The following is a 19,525-nucleotide window of genomic DNA, read 5'->3' as shown; positions in this document are numbered from 1 at the left end:
GCAACCACGGGGAGAACACTGAAACTCAAACTCAATATACACACGTGCGTTTGAAAACTATAACACTTGCGAGTCCCCCTGCAGAGAAGAGCAATCCTCTGCTAATGCTGATTTGGTGTCACTCCATGCAGAGCCAAGATAAGGGGACAGGAGGCAAGGGGAAGGCTGTGGCTACGGCCGAGGGCAAGGCCAAGGGCAAGCGGACGACTCGAGTTGCCCAGCAGGAGCTGAAGAATGAGGCGGCATCCGGGCAGCCGAAGACACGGAGAATCGGCGCTCTTCCTGCTTCGTCTCCTCCCACCCCTAGCGAGAGTGACCCTGTGAGTTGGGGCGGTGCTACAGCTTGACCGGTGGAAATCTTTATCCCATTCCCCGCAATCCACGCTCCTCCATATCAACTGTTCTCGATTATCTGTGCAATTTTGCATTCTTTATTAACTGAACCATTTGAAGGATAACAGGGAAGCTATCTGCGAGTGGTGGCAACATCACCAAGAAGCTGTCAATTAACTTGTGCATTTGGTGCAAGTTCACTAAACCTTTGCTTTACCCCCGTGTTAAACCTGACATTGCTGTGTCTTAAACCCTTGCCTCCTCTGCATGAACGCTTGCCCACACGTTTTAAACCTTAATAGCCTGTGCCGCACTTAAAATAAACTCTAAACTAAACTATTTATTTTACTAGGTAAGGTCCGCTCGGCTATATAGCTCAATTTCAGAAGCGACCTGGCCACATGATAGCCCAACGAGAAGTGGCGTATCACGTGGACATTTATAGGAGCCAAATACTCCAAATGTATGTTTCTAAATGTAGAGGGGAAAAACCACGGGAGCACGGGGGGAAGAGACGCAAACTCCAAATATACAGGCGTCGGGTTCAAAGCCACGATCACCTGTATACCTGGCGAGGTAGTTAGCATCTCACCACCGTGGTGCCCACTTGTTTCCTGTGTCAGCCGGAAGGAGCTGCTGCTGGGACAGAGAAGACCCCCCAGAGACGGCAGCGATCTCTGAGATCCCAGGGGCCCCAAGTGTCGGTCAAGGCCCTCACCCCGAGCCCTGGCCCCAAGCCCACGCTGAGACAGAGATCAAAGGCCTTGTCAACAATCACCGACGGCGAAACCCTCAAGGTAATTTGCTGCATGGGATAGAAAAAAAACAGCACTATCTGGATTAAGTGACTAAATATGCTTTAGGGGGAGCAGTGGTGAGCGCAGTGTCTTAAGAACCTGGCAACCCGAAAATGATTCCTGGCCATGGCTAATGCTGGCGGACAGTTGATATCTGAACCGGTCCTGGCCCCATTTCTTCACTGACCAGCATGAAGTACGCCCAAACAGCAACGGAGCATGGTGAGGCCATAATTTAAATGGGATGCAGTTAACGTGAATGGCGCTCTATAAAATGAAATTATTATTAAATTACAAATGATTGCATTTTAATGAACATTTATTCATGCATATATTGTTTATGTACGTATCAATGTGGCCTGTGTGAATGATCTTTGCTTTAACGTGTTTTAAGAAATGTTCCTGTTGTGGTGGTGTCCATTTACTAGACCGACGCAGCAGATGGAAAGCCAATCCTAAAGAAACGCTTGAGACTGGCTCCAGGAAAGGGGCAGTGATGCATCCCAAGGAAGAGCCGAGAGATGCCCCCCCAGGTATCTCTCGCATCTCATCTGGCTCCATTGCATGACACACCCCACCCACCTTACGAAGTCCATGAGCCCAGACCCGATATCTCACCAGTCGGAGTACCGCCTCAGGTGGCATAACTTCAGTGGTTCCAATTTTTTTTTTGTGGCCAAAAACAGTGAATTATGTCATGACCGCTTTAAATTAATGGGTTCTCGAATAATTCTGCCATATATCTGAATCGTTCCAACCAACGTTTTGCTTGCTTAGCTGGAACTAGTGTTGCTCTGCACCCTGGACTAACAGGGGGAGGAGTGTCGTGTTTGCAGAAGGCAGTAAAACAAACAGGATGAGGGTACACGTCTGAGGATCACTACCGAGATGCAAGGATGAAACCAAACTTGTGGTGCAGGTGGATTGTTAAATGCCGAAACTAAGGGCAATGGCGACTCGAGGGGTTGATTTATTGTACTTCACGCTATAAAGAGTGGGGGTTGAAGGGCGGGAGGGGGGGGCCTTAGCACAGGTCACGGTATCACTTTGCCACTGATGTTAGCCAAAGCTGGGAATTTAACTCCGGTTGCCGAGTTTATAGTGCGGTGTGCTAACCACCGTGCCACCAAAAAATATACATTGTTTTGCCCCCCCCCATATGTAAAAAAAATCTCTTATTGTAAATACCGTGAATACTTAGAATTATCCCGTATAAAATAGAGCTATCCTTGTGTAATCAAGTTTGTTGACTTCTACCCATCATCAGCCTCTCCTGCAGTAACAAGAAGTGCATTCACTAGGTTGTCTAATTGCATAATCGAGTTGCATCCCCTCGGATGGGAAGGGGGGAGAGAGCCAGACTAAAGAACTGTGGCATTTCCAGCACACACGGGTTTTCACCTTTTTGCTCGTATACCCAAATGCTATACTCAGCCGTGAACATGAGCCTTGTATTAAATTTAATTGATCACAAGTAGCCCCCCCCCCCCCCCCCCCCAGCAATGTCACGGATTGCCTACCTTTTTGAGCATGTCTTTCGTTTCCTGTCTCGTTTATGCAGTGACGTGTAACAGAATGTAATTTGCACGAATCTTCCATCAATTATTATATAAACGAGTGAATGTCCTAAGAATATAATTTAATCAATGCATCATTACATGACTTGTAGTGGGTTGCTTAATTTTTCATAGTTAATCTTCTTCTGATGAGCTACCAATGATTTGTTAAATGTCTTGATCAAATTGGTGAGCCAAAGGCTAATTTACTGATTTTGCTGCAGGCCAGATTATCCTGCTTATGCATATTCACACTGCTCGAGTGATTTTTCCCTTCCAATATCCCTACAAACAATAAAAGCATCTTGTATCTGGTTATAACTTTTAAAAATATATATTTGGCTGACAACTTTCATTGGTCTGCTAGTGCATAAGTGGGCTCACTCAAATTGTGTTGTGTAAAAAATGGCAAGAACTCGCTTTTTGGAACGGTATATTTTAAATAATAAGACTAAATACATAAACGTTTGAGACATGTCTTCAAATAATATAAAATTCTTTATTGTATGTACACATGTATAATAAAAACGTAGCATTTGTATGCCACACACTTAATTGACGTTATGAATTGTAGAACATCTTAAGATTTAATTTACAAAATAAAGTGTTTCAAAAAATGTTTGTGGCTTTTGTAAGTGTACTGTTCCTTTTGTAAAAGGTTCCATTGTGGCCTCTGCCACAATTTGTGCTTTAGACTTACAAAAGACTTGACGAAAAATATTAACTAGATCACGATTTCCAACAAATTCACCAACACAGCCAGTTGTAAAGTTAATATCTGCTTCAAAACAAATAACTTGACAATCGGGCCTTGAAATTGAACATACCTCAGCCTTGCTGGAACGGTTTTTGCGGTGCTTATCTTGAATTTCCTATCCAGGTACAAGTCTCAAGCCAGACAAGTGAAGCCTACAAAGGTTTAACAAATGTATTTATCTAGGGAAGTCTGTCTTTAGAAATGTCTTGAAAATGAGGGCAGCTCAGCCAATTGCATTATTGAGCGGTTGGCCTCGTAGGGAGAAAGAGGGAGTACCTGCGGTAAAACCCACCACCCATAACCAGGAGATAACACTAACAAGCCAAGCATAGATGGATTCAAGAATTCACTTCAGTACCATCATCTCCTGGCCATGTCACAGCCCAAACGTTTTGCCCAGGTGGGTCTTGCATCCCAAGCACTAATTGGGGGGCTCAACCCTGCTTGAGTTCCAGGATCTTGGCGATCCCCCCAGTGCATTCTATGGTTGTTATTGTAGACACAGGCCCCTCTGGGGGTATGCATCCCAAGGTGTGATGACTTGAGAGACACGGGGTGCTCCCCATATGTTACCTCACCAAAAATGGTCTGCCCATGGGCTTCCTATAGCATACCCATTTTTATTGGAAGAAATGTTGTATCACATGTACCCAAAGTTCCAACACTACTTTGACCCGGTGAAATAAAGTACCTTGGTATGGCAAGTGCAGCATGCTGGACTATCACATGCCCATGCTCTTGAAAAAAAATCCCACCAATACATTTTATCACACTGATTCGGACATGAAAATAGTTTCACAGACACACATCCCATTTGCCACAGCCTACACTGCCATTGTTACTGATGCGGCTTTTAAATATCTACAAAACGTTCCTCCCCCACACAAGGCACTGCTGCTGCAGCCAAGGTCACAGCTGCATGGCCGGTTCTGCCAGTGGCCAAGAGGGTCTACAGTGAGGCTATGCCAAAGGCTGCATGGCTTGGTGACAGAGAGGACATTACGAGTGGGGCCCAGCTGCTGACACCAACTCCTCGAGCTGCAGACGCTGGGTCTGCTCCATGTCCTCCACTCTCCGTTTGAGCAGCACCAACTCCCTCTGGTGCTGATCCTCCTGCTCACAACATGAAAAGCTGTCATTCACATATATCGCATGGTGCCACAGTGCTTCATATCATACCGTGCTGTATTTGAAAAAAAGATGTGGGAATGAAAGCTTGCTGCCTGGCAGGACCCCAAGTTGAGGGCACTTGATGTCATACACATCCCAGTGTTGGTAAGTGGATGCTGATGTCATGCCCCCCACCCCCGAATGTGTATTCCATGCAAATGTGAGGCAGAGAGATGGAAAAGTGAGATGCATAGGGGTGGGGAGAAGGAAGGTGATGAGCAGTAGGAGAGTGGAATAGGGAGAGGCAAGAGTGAGATGCTGTGGGGGGGGGGGGGGGGGGAGAGAGTGTTTGGGTTTGTGTACCTGCAGGTCGATGAAGGTGCTGTGGGAAGGCAGCCAGGAGAGCCCAACTCCAGCACCAACCATTGATGTCCCAGGCAGGGGGAGGGAGGCGCTGGGCACCAGGATTCTCCGGAACTCTTCGTGCCGACGCTGTAGCTCCCTGAACTTACGACGGAGCCGGCGGTGCTCATCGAAGGGGACTCCTGACCTGCAGGGACAGCCACAGTCGGCTGCTGGCGCACGAGCTGTGTACAAGAGCTACCAATAAACCTGCAATCTGCATGGGCTGCTATTGAGGCAACCTTCAGTTGCTGACATTCCATTGTTATTGGTGCCTTTACAAGGGCTTGGCTAGCAAAATGTAGCGACTTATAATTTCACGTAAAAGGAATTGCCACTTTCATGAGTTTGAAAATTTGTATATACGCACTGTAGCATCCTAATATCTGCAGTTATTTATGTTTCCACTGCTTTGTGTTTTGCACTGGTTTTGTATTGGGATTTCCATACACGTGTTTTCTGTGTCCATTGACTACTTCACCCTTGGTTAATATGTATTGCCTTGACAGGTCAACTATCACCACTATTGCAGCTACATGCAAACATTAATAAACACAGCTCACTGGTGCAAAATAGTTATTGAAATACAAAGTGTTTATTTTGTTTACGTTCACTCTATCAATGGAAGGTGATATCTGAACTGGTAATGGCCTGCTCTTCACAAACGGCATCAACCAGTATGGTGAAGAATGGTCAAACCCTGCCCCCCCCCACCCCCCCACCATGACCGACTTCATTCTGCATTTGATTGACAAGTGCTGAACATTAAACTTGATAGGTGATGTGCGTCATGTCTAAATTCCATTTCAAACTATTCGGTATAAAAAAAGTCCTCACTTGATGGCATTCCTCTCTGTCTCCAGCTGCTCCTTTGTCGCCTCCAGAAGCCGCAGTTCGTCCACCATCACGTTCTGCTGCTTCTCGGCCAGCTGCTTTTTCTAAAGCACAGCAACATAAGCATCAATTCACACTAAGCGTGGTGAAAAATGTAAACAAAAGAACTCCCATCACCAACAGGGTGTGGGGGAGGTTTCATCTAGCAGTAGATTGGCAAAGGGTTGTAAGCTATTATAAAGACCATTTGAGATCTAGTCCTTCAATGGAGTGCCAGTGTAAATAAGTAGCGCAGTTGTCTTAAGTGTGTTAAGTCACAAGTGACATCACTGGGCCAATTTAAAGGTATTTTTTTTTCCTCCTACACAAAGTATAAACTAATGACAAGTCGAGACAGCCTAGGACTAGCTATGAGAAGAGCTGTTTTGGGTTCAGTCTTTAGCTGCAACCCACTGGCTCTTGGGACTGATTCTGACATTCCGACTAAGAAACTGCTTCAATGTTTTACCAATTACGTTCTTTTAGTCTTAGCATTAATTGCAAAATCACAATGCACTGCTTGTGACATGTTTTCTGAAATCCAATTTCCACCAGCTTGTGTGGCTAAGAGCAGATTGGGGTCAAGATTTTTCTGTTAAGGCCTGAATTATCTCATGTTTAATTCATCCTGTTAGATGTGCAGGATTCCTTCCAAAGACAAGACATTTTCCACGTGCTAACAAAGTGTGATACAAATTGCATTTGAACTGGGTAGAGCTAAAAAAAGAGGAATAGAAGCTGGGCCTGACATGGAATTTGGCGATATAACTTTCCACACCTTTAAAAAATATACATATTATATTAGTCTTCCACATTTGTTCTATTAAAAAAAACAAGCATGCAAGTGAATGTGCGCATGTGTGGGATTGGCACCTTCTTGTGTGCCAATACAAGACGATTCAGCTTCTCCTTTGCACGACACAGCTTGGCATCGAGCTTGTGTTTCTCCTGGAGCCAATCCAGCCGCTCCTCTTCCAAGGACCTGGCATTCATCCACGCACTTGGTTAAACCACAGCTGGATCAAAAATGGTCAACAAGCACTGACAATCTCCTTCAGATGAGTGGAGTAATGGGTTTCTTCGCTTATCAGCGAGTAGGCAACCCACATGGCATATTAATGAGGGGGGGATATATTGGGCACATAATTAGAAGAGATCATGAAGAATTTGGTCATCAGCTACGATTAATCCACTTTTGCAGGCATGCCCAGGCCATTACCCCATCTCGCCATCCATATACTCAGCACCTGCACACAAGCAGATTCAATACAGGTGTCGGGCTTAACGAGAAAGGTCCTGCAAAAATTGCTCAAGTGAAATGTTAAATGATCAGGGGCTTTTCCCATTGACTCGCTCCCATGTTAAAAGCTGAGTTATGCTTCAACGCCAAAATTTCCCACTTGAAAAACGTCTTCGAAGTGAGAATCACAATTTTATAATAAAGTAATAAAACATCAAATGTACCGCCACACGAAGGATCAGCGGTTTCATGTGCCTGTCCTCGGCGTCTGCAATTCATTAGCGCCACCTCTGATCCGTCTCCCCCATCCATTACCTTTGCGCCTGACCCTGCACCCTCTCCGCCTCGTCCTGGGCCCGCCGAGCATCCTCACGGTGCCGCTCGGCCACCTCGCGCAGACGGGCGCCGCTCGCCTGCAGCTCGCGCTCGCACACGGCGAGCTGAGAGACGCGCGTACGCAGACCCTCCACTTCCTAGAGATACACAACAAAGACAATTTACACACGCGAACACCCAAACATACCCAAAAGACAGCCCACATACAACCACACAGAGTGTTGGGTCGGGTGCTGTTAGCGAGCACCTACGAAGGCAGGCACAGCACACGAGGGGGTGGTGTGGCCAGCACCACCTGTCTCCCCGGTGCTGATGTTTACACACCTCACCCAGGTACTCGTCATTTAAGGCTGGGTCAATCCGAGGCCCAGAATGTTCAGATATCACTCGTCACTTATGTTATATTTAAGGAGACATTAATGTGCACAGAGTACTGCAATCATGAATAAACACAGTAATATTTACATGCAGGTGGGACATTTCCATCTGGTAGTGAAATGATGCATCAAATATGCAATCTACCAGGCAGAAAAGGCCCATCTGATAACATGTAAAGTCTACTTTGTTAAAAGAAGTCTTGTATTTAAATTCAGAATGTAAAAATCCATACAGATATTAACTATTGTTCTGGATTTTTTTATTGGACAGTCAATGTCAAAGGACTGATAACACTTAAGTTAGACTATTATGTTTGACTGTATACTCGGTTTGAAACACGGAACATGTTTCTGTACAGATGGTGCACATGTCCATAAACCTGAGCTGTACATATACACAAAAATACATCAGTTATATTATATGCACAATACATAATATCTTCTCATTGGGGAGCTGTGGTTCAGAGGTCATTAGCACACAACACTATGAACCCGGCAACGGGAGTTCAATTCCCAGCCAAAGCCGATGGCCCTGGGTCCCCGCTCTGCCACCAGTGTGATGAAGTATGGTAAAATAAACTCCCATGAATGACAAGGGGTAAGGAGGCCTTCATCCAGCATTTGGAAAATATTTTGTATTATCTCTTCTAACTGTGAATTAGATGTTGTATACTGACCTGCTGTAGATCTGCAGTTTGCTGCTGTTCCTTTTGCGTAGCCTCCAGCTTCGCCGTCAGCTGTTGCACCTTCGCCCTGTGTAATCATATCATTGCAGAGTCATCCCCGGTTTTGCAACACAGCTGTCGTCTCTTGCCTATGGCCAAATAATCTGCCATGCACCCGCTCTCGTCATACCTGGGAAGCTAAGCGGGGTTGAGCCTGGATAGTGCTCGAATGGGTGACCGCCACGCGCGCCAAATTTTAATCAAAGACGGTAATATCCGTTACATGAAAGTGAAACTGATATTTGTATTTCTCAGCTGGAATACAGCCATGTTAAGAACATAACAAAATACAAACAAAAGATCCATTGTTGAATAGTCTCAAAGAATCAACTATGTATACTTGAGACCGTAGTTTAAATGCATGTGACTGAATCGTATGTATGTTGAACTTCTTTCACACCGTACATAGCCAGAATAGAATCAGAATATTTATCTAAACTGGAGGAATACGATGAGCTATAAAGTTATTTTTCTACAGATGTCCAGTAGGAGTGCTAAGTATAGGAAAGGTAAACAAATCACTTAAAAATATCTAACATAAAACTAATTACTATCTTACCAGGTAAAGCCCACTAAGGTGCGGGGGAGGAGGGGGGACAAACTAAACGCAAAAAGAAGTTTCAAACGAAATTAGTTTTCAATTTAGATTTTTTAAAAGACGTGGATTCAAAGCCAGGATCTCGGTGGTGCCGGGGCTCAGCTCTCCGAAGTCGGAGCAGCCCAGTCACCTGCACGCGGTGCAGCTTACTTGAGCGCTGCGCTATCCCGTCGCAACCCCTCCTCGGCGGTGCGCGCCACCCGCGCCGTCTCCTCCAGGAGCTCGCGCTCCGACTGCCACGATGCTTCGCGCTCCACCGCCACGCGCTCCAGCTCCGCCACCTGAGCCTCCGTCTCCACCCTGCAGCAGCAGCCAAAAGCGACAAACACTCGTGAAGACCGATCAATGCTCAGCCGATAAGTCATTATCCTATGGCAGGGCCAGTTGATCCATTGAAGCACTGTTGACTACCCATAGTGGTGTTACACTGTTTGTTAAATCTTGGGAGTGATGAATGGCCGTGTGAATTACAAACTTGAACTTACGATATATCGATTGTGAGGCATGTTGTAACGAGAAACCTCAAAAGCTGTCTTACCACCTACATCGTTGAAGGAAATTAAATAAGCACGTGCACAAGAACCAAAAATTGCGTATTAGGGATAGGAATTTATAACTGCTTCGTCCGTACACTTGCTCCTGCGCCACAGAGAGTTTCTGGAATCCCTCGCTGCGCGCCGCCTGTACCCGCCGCATCATCTCCTGCTCCTTCTCGGCCAGTGCCGCAGCCTGCCGCTCAAGGCCCTCTCGCGCCGCCTCCAAGTCACCCTGGGCAACTACACACGCGCACGAGGGCAACGGGACATCACGCAAGCGTCGGGAGACCTCACACGGAGCACAGCGGAAACCTGTAGGGGTAGGGGGAGGGCGGGGTAGGGGGGAGGGGAGACGTTGGCAGGAGCGTGGCGCGTACGGTCCAGCTGCCCCCGAGCGCCGTCGCGCTCCCGCTCCAGCTCGGCACGCGCGCGCCCGGCATCCACTCGCAGGTTCGTCATCTCCAACTTGTGCGCGTGCTTCATCTCTTCCAGCTGCACAAGCGACGACACGAGTAGCGGCACTCGGATTAGTTCATCCCAATCGTCTGCTGGGCACCGATGACGCATCGATTCGGCCGATTACAACGGAATTTTACGCTTCAGGCAGGAAACATGCGTTGGATAGTGCATGAGAATCAATTATTTACAAACTGTGCCGGTAATACACCAATTGCGTTGTTATTATTTAAGCTGTGAGCGAACAAAACTGTACAAACATGACAGCATATACAACAACCCACACAAGACAGGGCATTTATAGCTCGGGGTGAGCAGCTACAAAATGGGGCATTTTTTAAAATTGTCATTGTACTGTTTGCCTTTGTCGTTCAGTGCTCTGACACTGGTAGTGAGACTAGGCCCTAAAGAAGGCCGTCTCTGGTGTAGACCAATCAGTTTCAAAGACAATGCCATATATTATCGGAGCATGTTTGTTTGCATGTTCACCACAAGTACGTGTAGTTAATGCGAACTTGATTCCTTGAAAAAGGTTTCTATTTGGTGTTTGAACATCTTAACAACTGTTTTATTGCCATAAAGGGTAAAACCTATTCTTATTTTTAATACTTTGATAGTGGCAAAAAAAGGTACCATTTATAATCTACTAGCGGTACTACCCGGCTTTGCCCGGGACTTGGATTCACCACGGATGGCCGCCTTTGTCTCCCCAGTGGCGATGTTCACACACCACACCAGTTACTCGTTTGAGGCTGAGTCAACCTAGGGGAGGCCCAGGACCGGTTCAAATAATCGTCACCGGTGGCGGCTGTGAGCGGGAATCGAACTCGGGTCACTGGGTTCGTAGCGCGGCGCGCTAACCACTACACTACAATGCGTTACGCTTCCACATGCGCGGGTCACATGACATATTTGACGTCACAGCTCACTTGCCGTCTATTTTTATAATTTTTGCATGATGTACAGTCTGGAAAGTACCCACATGGCAAATTTCAAGTTTGTTGCATGTCGGGAAGTACACTAAACATGTTGAACAGACACACATATTCACAACTTTGGCTTTTATATATATGGAGAAAATAGTGCCGGCACTCTGCGGAAGGGTTGAGGCACCTTGCTGTTAAGGGAGGAGACCTCCCGCTCGGCACGGTTCTGTTTCTTCGACAGCTGCAGGCACTGCTCCTGGGAGAGGCGCAGCTCCTCCTCCAGCCGCTCCACCTGAAGCTTGAGAGACTGCCCCTCAGCCTGCGCAGGGGCACATGACACACGCACGCACGGGCGCGGTGGGGTCAAGTAGAGGCGTGAAATTGTTTTACAGCAGGGAATAACAACACCAAAAACCAGTCGCGTTGTTAAGTCCTTTGTTTTCCCCAGGAATGATGAACGGAGGAATGCTTTATTCATTTCTTTAGAGCTGCTTTTTGTGTTTAGATTGTCGTCCTCCCCCTGCACCTCTCATTAGCACGGTTGGCTACGTATGGTCTGCAAAAGAAGTTCAACATAGACACATACATACTGAGGGCCAATCTTTTTTTCATGAGGGTGCTGCTTGAGAAGTTTGACTAAAACAGTACACCTTTTGACGAAATAAGCTAAAATGGTTGACATTTGTGCAAAATAAATATGGGACACGCAGTAGGATTTAAATTTCAGTCGTTACGACACATTTCAATTGGTATAAAGCTAAACAAATAAACAGATTAATATACAGTGAGGGAAAAAAGTATTTGATCCCCTGCTGATTTTGTACGTTTGCCCACTGACAAAGAAATGATCAGTCTATAATTTTAATGGTAGGTTTATCTGAACAGTGAGAGACAGAATAACAACGAAAAAATCCCCAAAAAATACATGTCAAAAATGTTATAAATTGATTTGCATTTTAATGAGGGAAATAAGTATTTGATTCCCTCTCAATCAGAAAGATTTCTGGCTCCCAGGAGTCTTTTATACAGGTAACGAGCTGAGATTAGGAGCACACTCTTAAAGGGAGTGCTCCTAATCTCAGCTTGTTACCTGTATAAAAGGCACCAGTCCACAGAAGCAATCAATCAATCATATTCCAAACTCTCCACCATGGACAAGACCAAAGAGCTCTCCAAGGATGTCAGGGACAAGATTGTAGACCTACACAAGGCTGGAATGGGCTACAAAGACCATTGCCAAGCAGCTTGGTGAGAAGGTGACAACAGTTGGTGCGATTATTCACAAATGGAAGAAACACAAAAGAACTGTCAATCTCCCTCGACCTGGGGCTCCATGCAAGATCTCACCTCATGGAGTTGCAATGATCATGAGAACGGTGAGGAATCAGCCCAGAACTACACGAGAGGATCTTGTCGTTGATCTCAAGGCAGCTGGGACCATAGTCACCAAGAAAACAATTGGTAACACACTACGCCGTGAAGGACTGAAATCCTGCAGTGCCCGCAAGGTCCCCCTGCTCAAGAAAGCACATATCCATGCCCGTCTGAAGTTTGCCAATGAACATCTGAATGATTCAGAGGACAACTGGGTGAAAGTGTTGTGGTCAGATGAGACCAAAATGGAGCTCTTTGGCATCAACTCAACTCGCCGTGTTTGGAGGAGGAGGAATGCTGCCTATGACCCCAAGAACACCATCCCCACCGTCAAACATGGAGGTGGAATCATTATGCTTTGGGGGTGTTTTTTCTGCTAAGGGGACAGGACAACTTCACCGCATCAAAAGGACGATGGACGAGGCCATGTACCGTCAAATCTTGGGTGAGAACCTACTTCCCTCAGCCAGGGCATTGAAAATGGGTCGTGGATGGGTATTCAGCATGACAATGACCCAAAACACACGGCCAAGGCAACAAAGGAGTGGCTCAAGAAGAAGCACATTAAGGTCCTGGAGTGGCCTAGCCAGTCTCCAGACCTTAATCCCATAGAAAATCTGTGGAGGGAGCTGAAGGTTCGAGTTGCCAAATGTCAGCCTCGAAACCTTAATGACTTGGAGAAGATCTGCAAAGAGGAGTGGGGCAAAATCCCTCCTGAGATGTGTGCAAACCTGGTGGCCAACTACAAGAAACGTCTGACCTCTGTGATTGCCAACAAGGGTTTTGCCACCAAGTACTAAGTCATGTTTTGCAGAGGGGTCAAATACGTATTACCCTCATTAAAATGCAAATCAATGGAGAACATTTTTGACATGCGTTTTTCTGGATTTTTGTTGTTGTTATTCTGTCTCTCACTGTTCAAATAAACCTACCATTAAAATGATAGACTGATCATTTCTTTGTCAGTGGGAAAACGTACAAAATCAGCAAGGGATCAAATACTTATTTTCCCCTCACTGTAATAACATTCTCCGTAAAGTGAGCATTTAAAAAAATAATCTGTTTAGCATATCTGGGCCGTAAGCATCAATTTCCATCTAAAATCGACGCATCGCGGTGAGCGAGCGCGTGCGTAGACGTCACCTCGAGTGCGCGCACGTTGGCCTGTGACTCCGCAATCTGCCGCGACTGCATGCGCTGCACGTTGTCGGCCTGCAGGCCCGAGTTGCCGCGCTGCGCCTGCAGCTCTTCCAGCTCCGTCTGCAGCCCCCGCACGCGTTGCAACAGCTGTGCCCGCTCCCGCAAGAGCGCCTCGGCACGACGAGCCTCCGCTGCCGCCTCCCCGCCCGACAGACGCGACTGCAGAGCCTCCTTCTCCTTCTCCAGCTCCGAAAGCTGCAGGCGTCACCACCCCCCCACCCAAACCGCCCCCCCCCGGCCACCACCCCACACACGACAAGACACGGACCTCTGATTAGCGTGGTTGGCTATGTACGGTGCAAAATAAGTTCAGCATACATACGCAAGAGAGATGGCGGTTTGTGTTTATGATGGGTGGCGTGAGCATTACCATGTTTTACTATTAAACTAAGGGGGTATATTTTCAGTATGGTCATCCACTCTGTCAATCATCATCATCATCATCAAGTTTAAAGATTGTTGTTTGACCATGTGAGAACTCAAGAGACCAGGATAGTATCGTTTTCAAAAGTGGCCTGTCCGTATAGACGAATTATGATCATCATTATGATCATCAGGGCTGCCCAGAATAGCACGCAGAGCCACCATATTCATTAATGACAAAAGACAGGCCCATTGTGGGGCGTTTTTTGTATCAGGCCTGATGAAAATTGCCCTTTTTGCACCCCAATCTCATACCACTGCCATAAACACCGTGAGCAGAATAAAATTACTTTACAGTATTGTGGTTTAACACTAACCATAATCTCCAACAGCCATGCTATGAAGTGATGTCTCATAATTAAACAGTAGTCATATATGGGCACAGCATTATAGATGGGTACAACTTTAATCTCCAGCAGAGTCACTGACGTGTTGTGGTTCTATGACTTACAATATTGCTTGGTGGTAGTTATGCATTTGGTAGTGGTAGTTATGTTTTTGGTGGTAGTTATGTAGTAGTTGGTGATGGTTGTTTGCAGAGGTAGTTATGTAGTATGTAGCTGATGGTGGTAATAATGTGGTCAGTAGTAGCTATGTAGTTGTAGGTGGTAGCTATATAATTGGTAACAGTTAGTTACAAAGTTAGTGGAAGGTATGACATGGAGAGTGATGTTTATATAATTTTTGGTATTTAGTTGTGCAGTTGGTGGCTGTGTAAACCTGGGCTTGGTGTTTGAGCAGCATTTCCTCGAGCACTCGGCCATGCTCTGCCCGTTGGTGCTCGAACTCCGACTTGAGCACAGTCTGCTCGTAGCGCAGCTTGTTAAACTCGCCGCGGTAGCGCTCGGCCTCCTGCGCACATCTCACATTACACAACCACGGCACGCGTGGGACACGCGGGGCATTGCTACGCCATCGCAAAGCTGTGTCATCCTACATCATCATCACGATCCATGGGCAGATAGCCCGTAGGTGTGTCCACTGCACGTCTTATCAATTGATTCCACTTCCCTCTGTCCTCCTATACCTAATTTAATACAATTACATCAAAGGGGTGAAGTGGTGGCACAGTGGTAAGCGCACTGCGCCAAATCCCGACACCTACGTTTAATACCAGCACACTGTTAGCACGCGAACTGCAAGTGATATTTAAACTCAAACTGACCGAGCACTTTCTTCTTTAACCTGCACCAAGCAGAGCAGCAAAGTATGTTCCAACAAGTTCCACGACCAAAAGGATTGTAAATTAATTACATCAAAGGAGGATACCTATTCCAATTAAACACTGTCACCAGCATGGGAACACCTTATTCGTGCAGGAGAGAAGAGAAATACCGATATCCTGATAGTGACAGCGAAGGCAAAGAGTCTTCATGTCACAGTCAGCTGCCAGCACTGTGCTCTGCATTAGACATAAACAAGGGACTGAGCTCTCAACCTCATGTAAACTATGCTAAAAAACATGTTTTATTTTACCAGGTAAGGCCCACAGCGATATAACTATATTTCAGAAGCGACCTGGCCACAAATTATAGCTCAACGAAGTGGCTTATCACGTGGAGATTTATAGAAGCCAAATACTCTAAACACTCGTCGATTCTAAATGTGGAGGGAAAAACCGGAAGACCAGGAGAAAAATCCACGCGACCACGGGGAGAACATGCAAACTCCAAATATACAGACTCAGGGTCGGGATCGCATCCACGACCTCCTGTATGCCAGGTGATGTCGTGGTCCCTTAACCCCAGCACCTCACCTCCTCCTGCCGACGCAGTCTTTCTCTCATGGGCAACTCCAGCTCCTGCTGTATCTGAGCTTTTAGCAGCTCCAGCCTCTGTGGGGTCGGCACCTATGACACCAACACCAACATAGAGGGGGGTGAGGAAGTAGCGTGGGGAATGCTTTGCATCACACATGTGTACGTGTTGCAGCTGGCCGGCCTGGTCACACCTGACCATGCCAGGTCAAGACTGATAGGGGCTTTCTGGAGAAATGGACTGCTACCGCTCACGACCAGCTGGGGCAGAAGGTGCTACGACCGTTTGTTGTCAGTCCAGTGCGATAGCAGTAGTCGTGGTTGGAAGTAAAAACCTGGCTGCGCAGCTCCTCTATCTCCCGGGTCTTGTCCAAAAGCTCCCCGCGCAGCTCGGTGACCATGAGTTGGAAGCGCTCCTGCAAGCTCTGCTTGTCGGTCACAACTCGCTTGAGCTCAGCCTGGGTCCGCAGGCTCTCATCCTGGAGCCTGTGCGTGCACAAGAAGAGATCGACATCAGCACCCCTTCGTTATCACGCATATCGCCCAGCATGCATCGTGGATGCACACCCGTGCAGAGGGTTAATTTAAATGGGGCTTTATGAAGCCATGGTATCTTCATGCTCAATTGAGCGTGGCCAAAACGTAGAAAGAAATAACAAAAACACAGTGGAGCTGTGCCGCTGCGCAACTCATTTTATGTTTTGCAAATTCGAATTTTTGTCTGTATGTGCTGGTTATGTTTATACGATTTCCCCATCCAGCATCTTCGGATGATTTCAGCATTTCGAGGCTATTAACAGGACGCTACATTTATACGCCATGAGAAAAAAACAATGACTTCACTCTTGAGTCAAATCGAAACCCCGCATCGTGACCATTGATCAAGCAGCTGGCGGGGGGGGGGGGCAGGGAGTGAATTGTTACACGCTTATATTATACTCCCACTGGTCACATGGCATATTATTTAGGGTAATGGATGAAGGGGTATCCCAAATAAAAATAAAAACAAAAACACAGACATTGAAAAACATGTGTATATTGGGCTATACAATTTGTATTGCTGTTTAAAATAATCAGTTTACCTGGAAAGATGTGTGTGGTCATATGGGCACTGAGTCACTGACCCCCTCAACAAGTGAGCAGCTGCTAATATAACAAGTTGGATATTTCATTAATTTATTTTTGCAAGCACAATTAATCCGCAACCAAGATAATAATAATAGGAATCATTACTTTAACTTGTAACGCACATAGTATTCGCTCACTCTTGTAAAGGCAACGATGAGCTGGTGCCAACAATTGTTCAAGCTCTGTGGTCCTCTATGTATAGGGGGTTTATTGGTCTATCCAAAACAGATAAAACAGATGGTGATTAGTCCACATTTACCTTATCCGCCTTCTCCTGGCAAGGCACCTCAACGCCCACACGGAGTTTTACATCCCCGTGTCTCCCGCCCTCGTGTCTCCCGCGACTCTCGTCCCCGTGTCTCCTGTCCCCGTGACTCTCGTCCCCGTGTCTCCCGCCCCCGTGTCTACCGCGACTCTCGTCCCCGTGTCTCCTGTCCCCGTGTCTCCTGTCCCCGTGTCTCCTGTCCCCGTGACTCCCGTCCCCGTGTCTCCCGTCCCCGTGTCTTCTGTCCCCGTGTCTCCTGTCCCTGTGACTCCCGCCCCCGTGTCTCCCGCCCCCGTGCCTCCTGCCCCCTCTCCCCCGATTAGCATGGTTGGCTACGCACAACGAGAAAGCAGTTCAACATCGAAACATTGGTGCGACCCACCAACCCTCTCTGCCTACCACGGTTGCTGGATTACTACGGGCGTGCACAGCCGTGAGCCACCACCGCTCGGCTAATCCACCCAACGGAGAATCGCGACTTCACGACGACGCCCCCACACAAGCCCAGGCCGATTAGCCGCCTCCTCCTCCTCCTCCCTTCACCTCGTGTGCTCCTCCTTGAGCGTCCGGTAGTTGGTCTTGTGGTGCTCGCAGCGCATGCGCTCGTCCATCAGCATCTTCTGCATCTCCGTCTCGGGGCATAGCAGTGAGGAGGCGCCGAGCCCCAGCAGCTCGGCCGGCATCAGCGGCGTCACACGCGGCACGAAGTCGACTCCGGCTCCAGGCAGCTCCGTGGGTAGCGACGATTCCATGCCGGAGAGAGGAGCGGACGTCAGGCCAGGGTGGGGGGGGGGTTGTTCTTCCCCTTCGCTCTTGAAACTGAAACGATGAAACAATGCGTGTTTTATTACGGGGTTTGCCGCGTGTTGTCCGGACACCGATGTCCCGACGTTTCGTTCAACGTGCCGGGAGGCACTTTAGTTGGCAAGTCTCAAAAAGGCGAGCTTCACACACCGTGGAGATGGAGCGATGAAGCCAGCTCATACCCAATGAACTACGTGGATTGTTGCATTGCAACAGGTGGCGAAGGCGTGGGGAGGCCTTTATCCGGCAGTGGATTGCCTCGTAATTTTTATTGTGATTTTTGGCAGATCGCTCTCGTAAAATGTGTGTGTCGGTACACCCTCCTCCACCCGACACAGCCAATCAATGAAAACATAAACCAAACAAAATTGACATTAGATCGTGGTTTCGGGTGAGCCTCATCCGTTTACGTTTAAAACGAAAGCACGATAAGGACACCCTCTATTACAAATATTACGTACAAAGCAACAGCACAAAGTTAATACGAGTTACCAGCGTGGTGAAGTATGGTCAAACGTCGGTGGCGTGAGGGAAGGCCTTCATCCAGACGCCTCGCTACTTTTAAAGCAATAACTCAACGAGCGTGACCTATGGACAACCGTAGCTTGTGATCAATATTTACAAAACACACCATTTGGTTGATAAACAATAATAAACAAAGATAAACAATGATAAACAAAGATAAACAATGATAAACAAAGATAAACAATGATAAACAAAGATAAACAAAAATAAACAATGATAAACAAAAATAAACAATGATAAACAAAAATAAACAATGATAAACAATGATAAACAATTATAAACGATGATAAACAATGATGCGACCACAAACTTCCGCCCATTTAAACCCAACCGCCGCGCGTCTAGAGTCAGAGTGGTCGGTGCGGATCGATTCCGCGCGCGTATTGTGCCGGTCGCAGAATCTACACTTAAGTCGAGATGAATGCAAATGTTACCAGCGTTTAGGATAGTTCCACAAACCAGAGAGAGAGAGAGAACAGAACGATACGTTTAAAAAAATCCCCAAAACGAGATCGATAACGCCAAGGGGAAGCGAGGTTAAACGAAATAATCGATGGAGTCGAATCGATCGTGATAGAGAAAAAAATCGAATCGGACGCGGTGGTGGTGGTGGCGGCGGCTCAATCGCTCCACAAGCCGCGAACTCGCCAACAAATCGCCTCACGAAATGAAAGAGTCAACGAGGTCGAGGGATCTTGTTTGCTCTGATCGTGCGTGGCTCCCAACTTCGCTAACGTGAGCGGCGGACGATCGATCGCTGCTTGTGAGTGTCGAAGTGTTGCGCTCACCCGGGGGTTGAGTTTGCCGCTTTTGGCGGGAGCGGTGGCGCCTTCGGGAGGAGGCTGGAGGCGGAGGAGGCTGGAGGCGGTGGCGGAGGCGGCCGCGAGAGGCACCGTAACGACGGACGCGCCGAGCACGCGACGCCGGCGTGACGTCACGACGCACGTTTTAAACCCGTTGAAAAATGTAGCGTGACGTCACGACGTAGGATACCCGTGCCTCGGTTCCAACAGCGCGATGTCGTCACG

At 47.3% G+C, this 19,525-nt stretch overlaps 2 protein-coding genes across 9 annotated transcripts in view; one reads left to right on the top strand and one right to left on the bottom strand.

The window, feature by feature from the left end:
- LOC116947455 (uncharacterized) overlaps positions 1-5,530 on the top strand; it is a 17,812-nt gene extending 12,282 nt beyond the window's left edge. For 5 of the 6 annotated variants that reach the window (XM_032963216.2, XM_032963215.2, XM_076070614.1 and 2 more), the window contains 3 exons: positions 132-320; positions 957-1,130; positions 1,559-3,307. In XM_032963216.2, coding sequence (XP_032819107.1) covers positions 132-320; positions 957-1,130; positions 1,559-1,627 — 432 coding nt within the window. In that variant the 3' untranslated portion in view covers positions 1,628-3,307. Of the gene's footprint in view, positions 1-131; positions 321-956; positions 1,131-1,558; positions 3,308-4,922 lie in introns of those variants that run through there. The other variant, XM_076070612.1, reaches the window with a different exon arrangement.
- On the bottom strand, positions 3,166-19,525 carry CEP83 (centrosomal protein 83). Of its 3 annotated transcripts, XM_076070615.1 has the most exons (17): positions 19,286-19,523; positions 18,465-18,560; positions 17,712-17,987; positions 16,111-16,261; positions 15,776-15,868; positions 14,740-14,871; positions 13,540-13,791; positions 11,210-11,341; positions 10,018-10,132; positions 9,736-9,880; positions 9,255-9,404; positions 8,459-8,534; positions 7,384-7,541; positions 6,702-6,810; positions 5,793-5,893; positions 4,917-5,103; positions 3,166-4,556 (listed from the first exon to the last, which is right to left on the bottom strand). In XM_076070615.1, exons 3-17 carry the CDS (start codon positions 17,918-17,920, stop codon positions 4,443-4,445), a joined length of 2,124 nt encoding a protein of 707 aa, XP_075926730.1. In that variant the 5' UTR covers positions 17,921-17,987; positions 18,465-18,560; positions 19,286-19,523; the 3' UTR covers positions 3,166-4,442. The 3 variants fall into 3 exon arrangements, with proteins under 3 accessions (XP_075926730.1, XP_032819110.1, XP_032819108.1); XM_032963219.2 differs by lacking the exon at positions 18,465-18,560 and having other exon boundaries at positions 5,793-5,895; positions 6,707-6,810; positions 19,286-19,525; XM_032963217.2 differs by lacking the exon at positions 18,465-18,560.

The sequence above is a fragment of the Petromyzon marinus genome, chromosome 30 (genome assembly GCF_048934315.1).
Source record: "Petromyzon marinus isolate PM22_M1 ecotype Great Lakes invasive population chromosome 30, UKy_Petmar_22M1.pri1.0, whole genome shotgun sequence".
NCBI classification, from domain to species: Eukaryota; Metazoa; Chordata; class Hyperoartia; order Petromyzontiformes; family Petromyzontidae; genus Petromyzon; species Petromyzon marinus.
The sequence above is the reverse complement of the archived record's forward strand: the minus strand, read 5'-3'. Positions and strand labels throughout refer to the sequence as shown.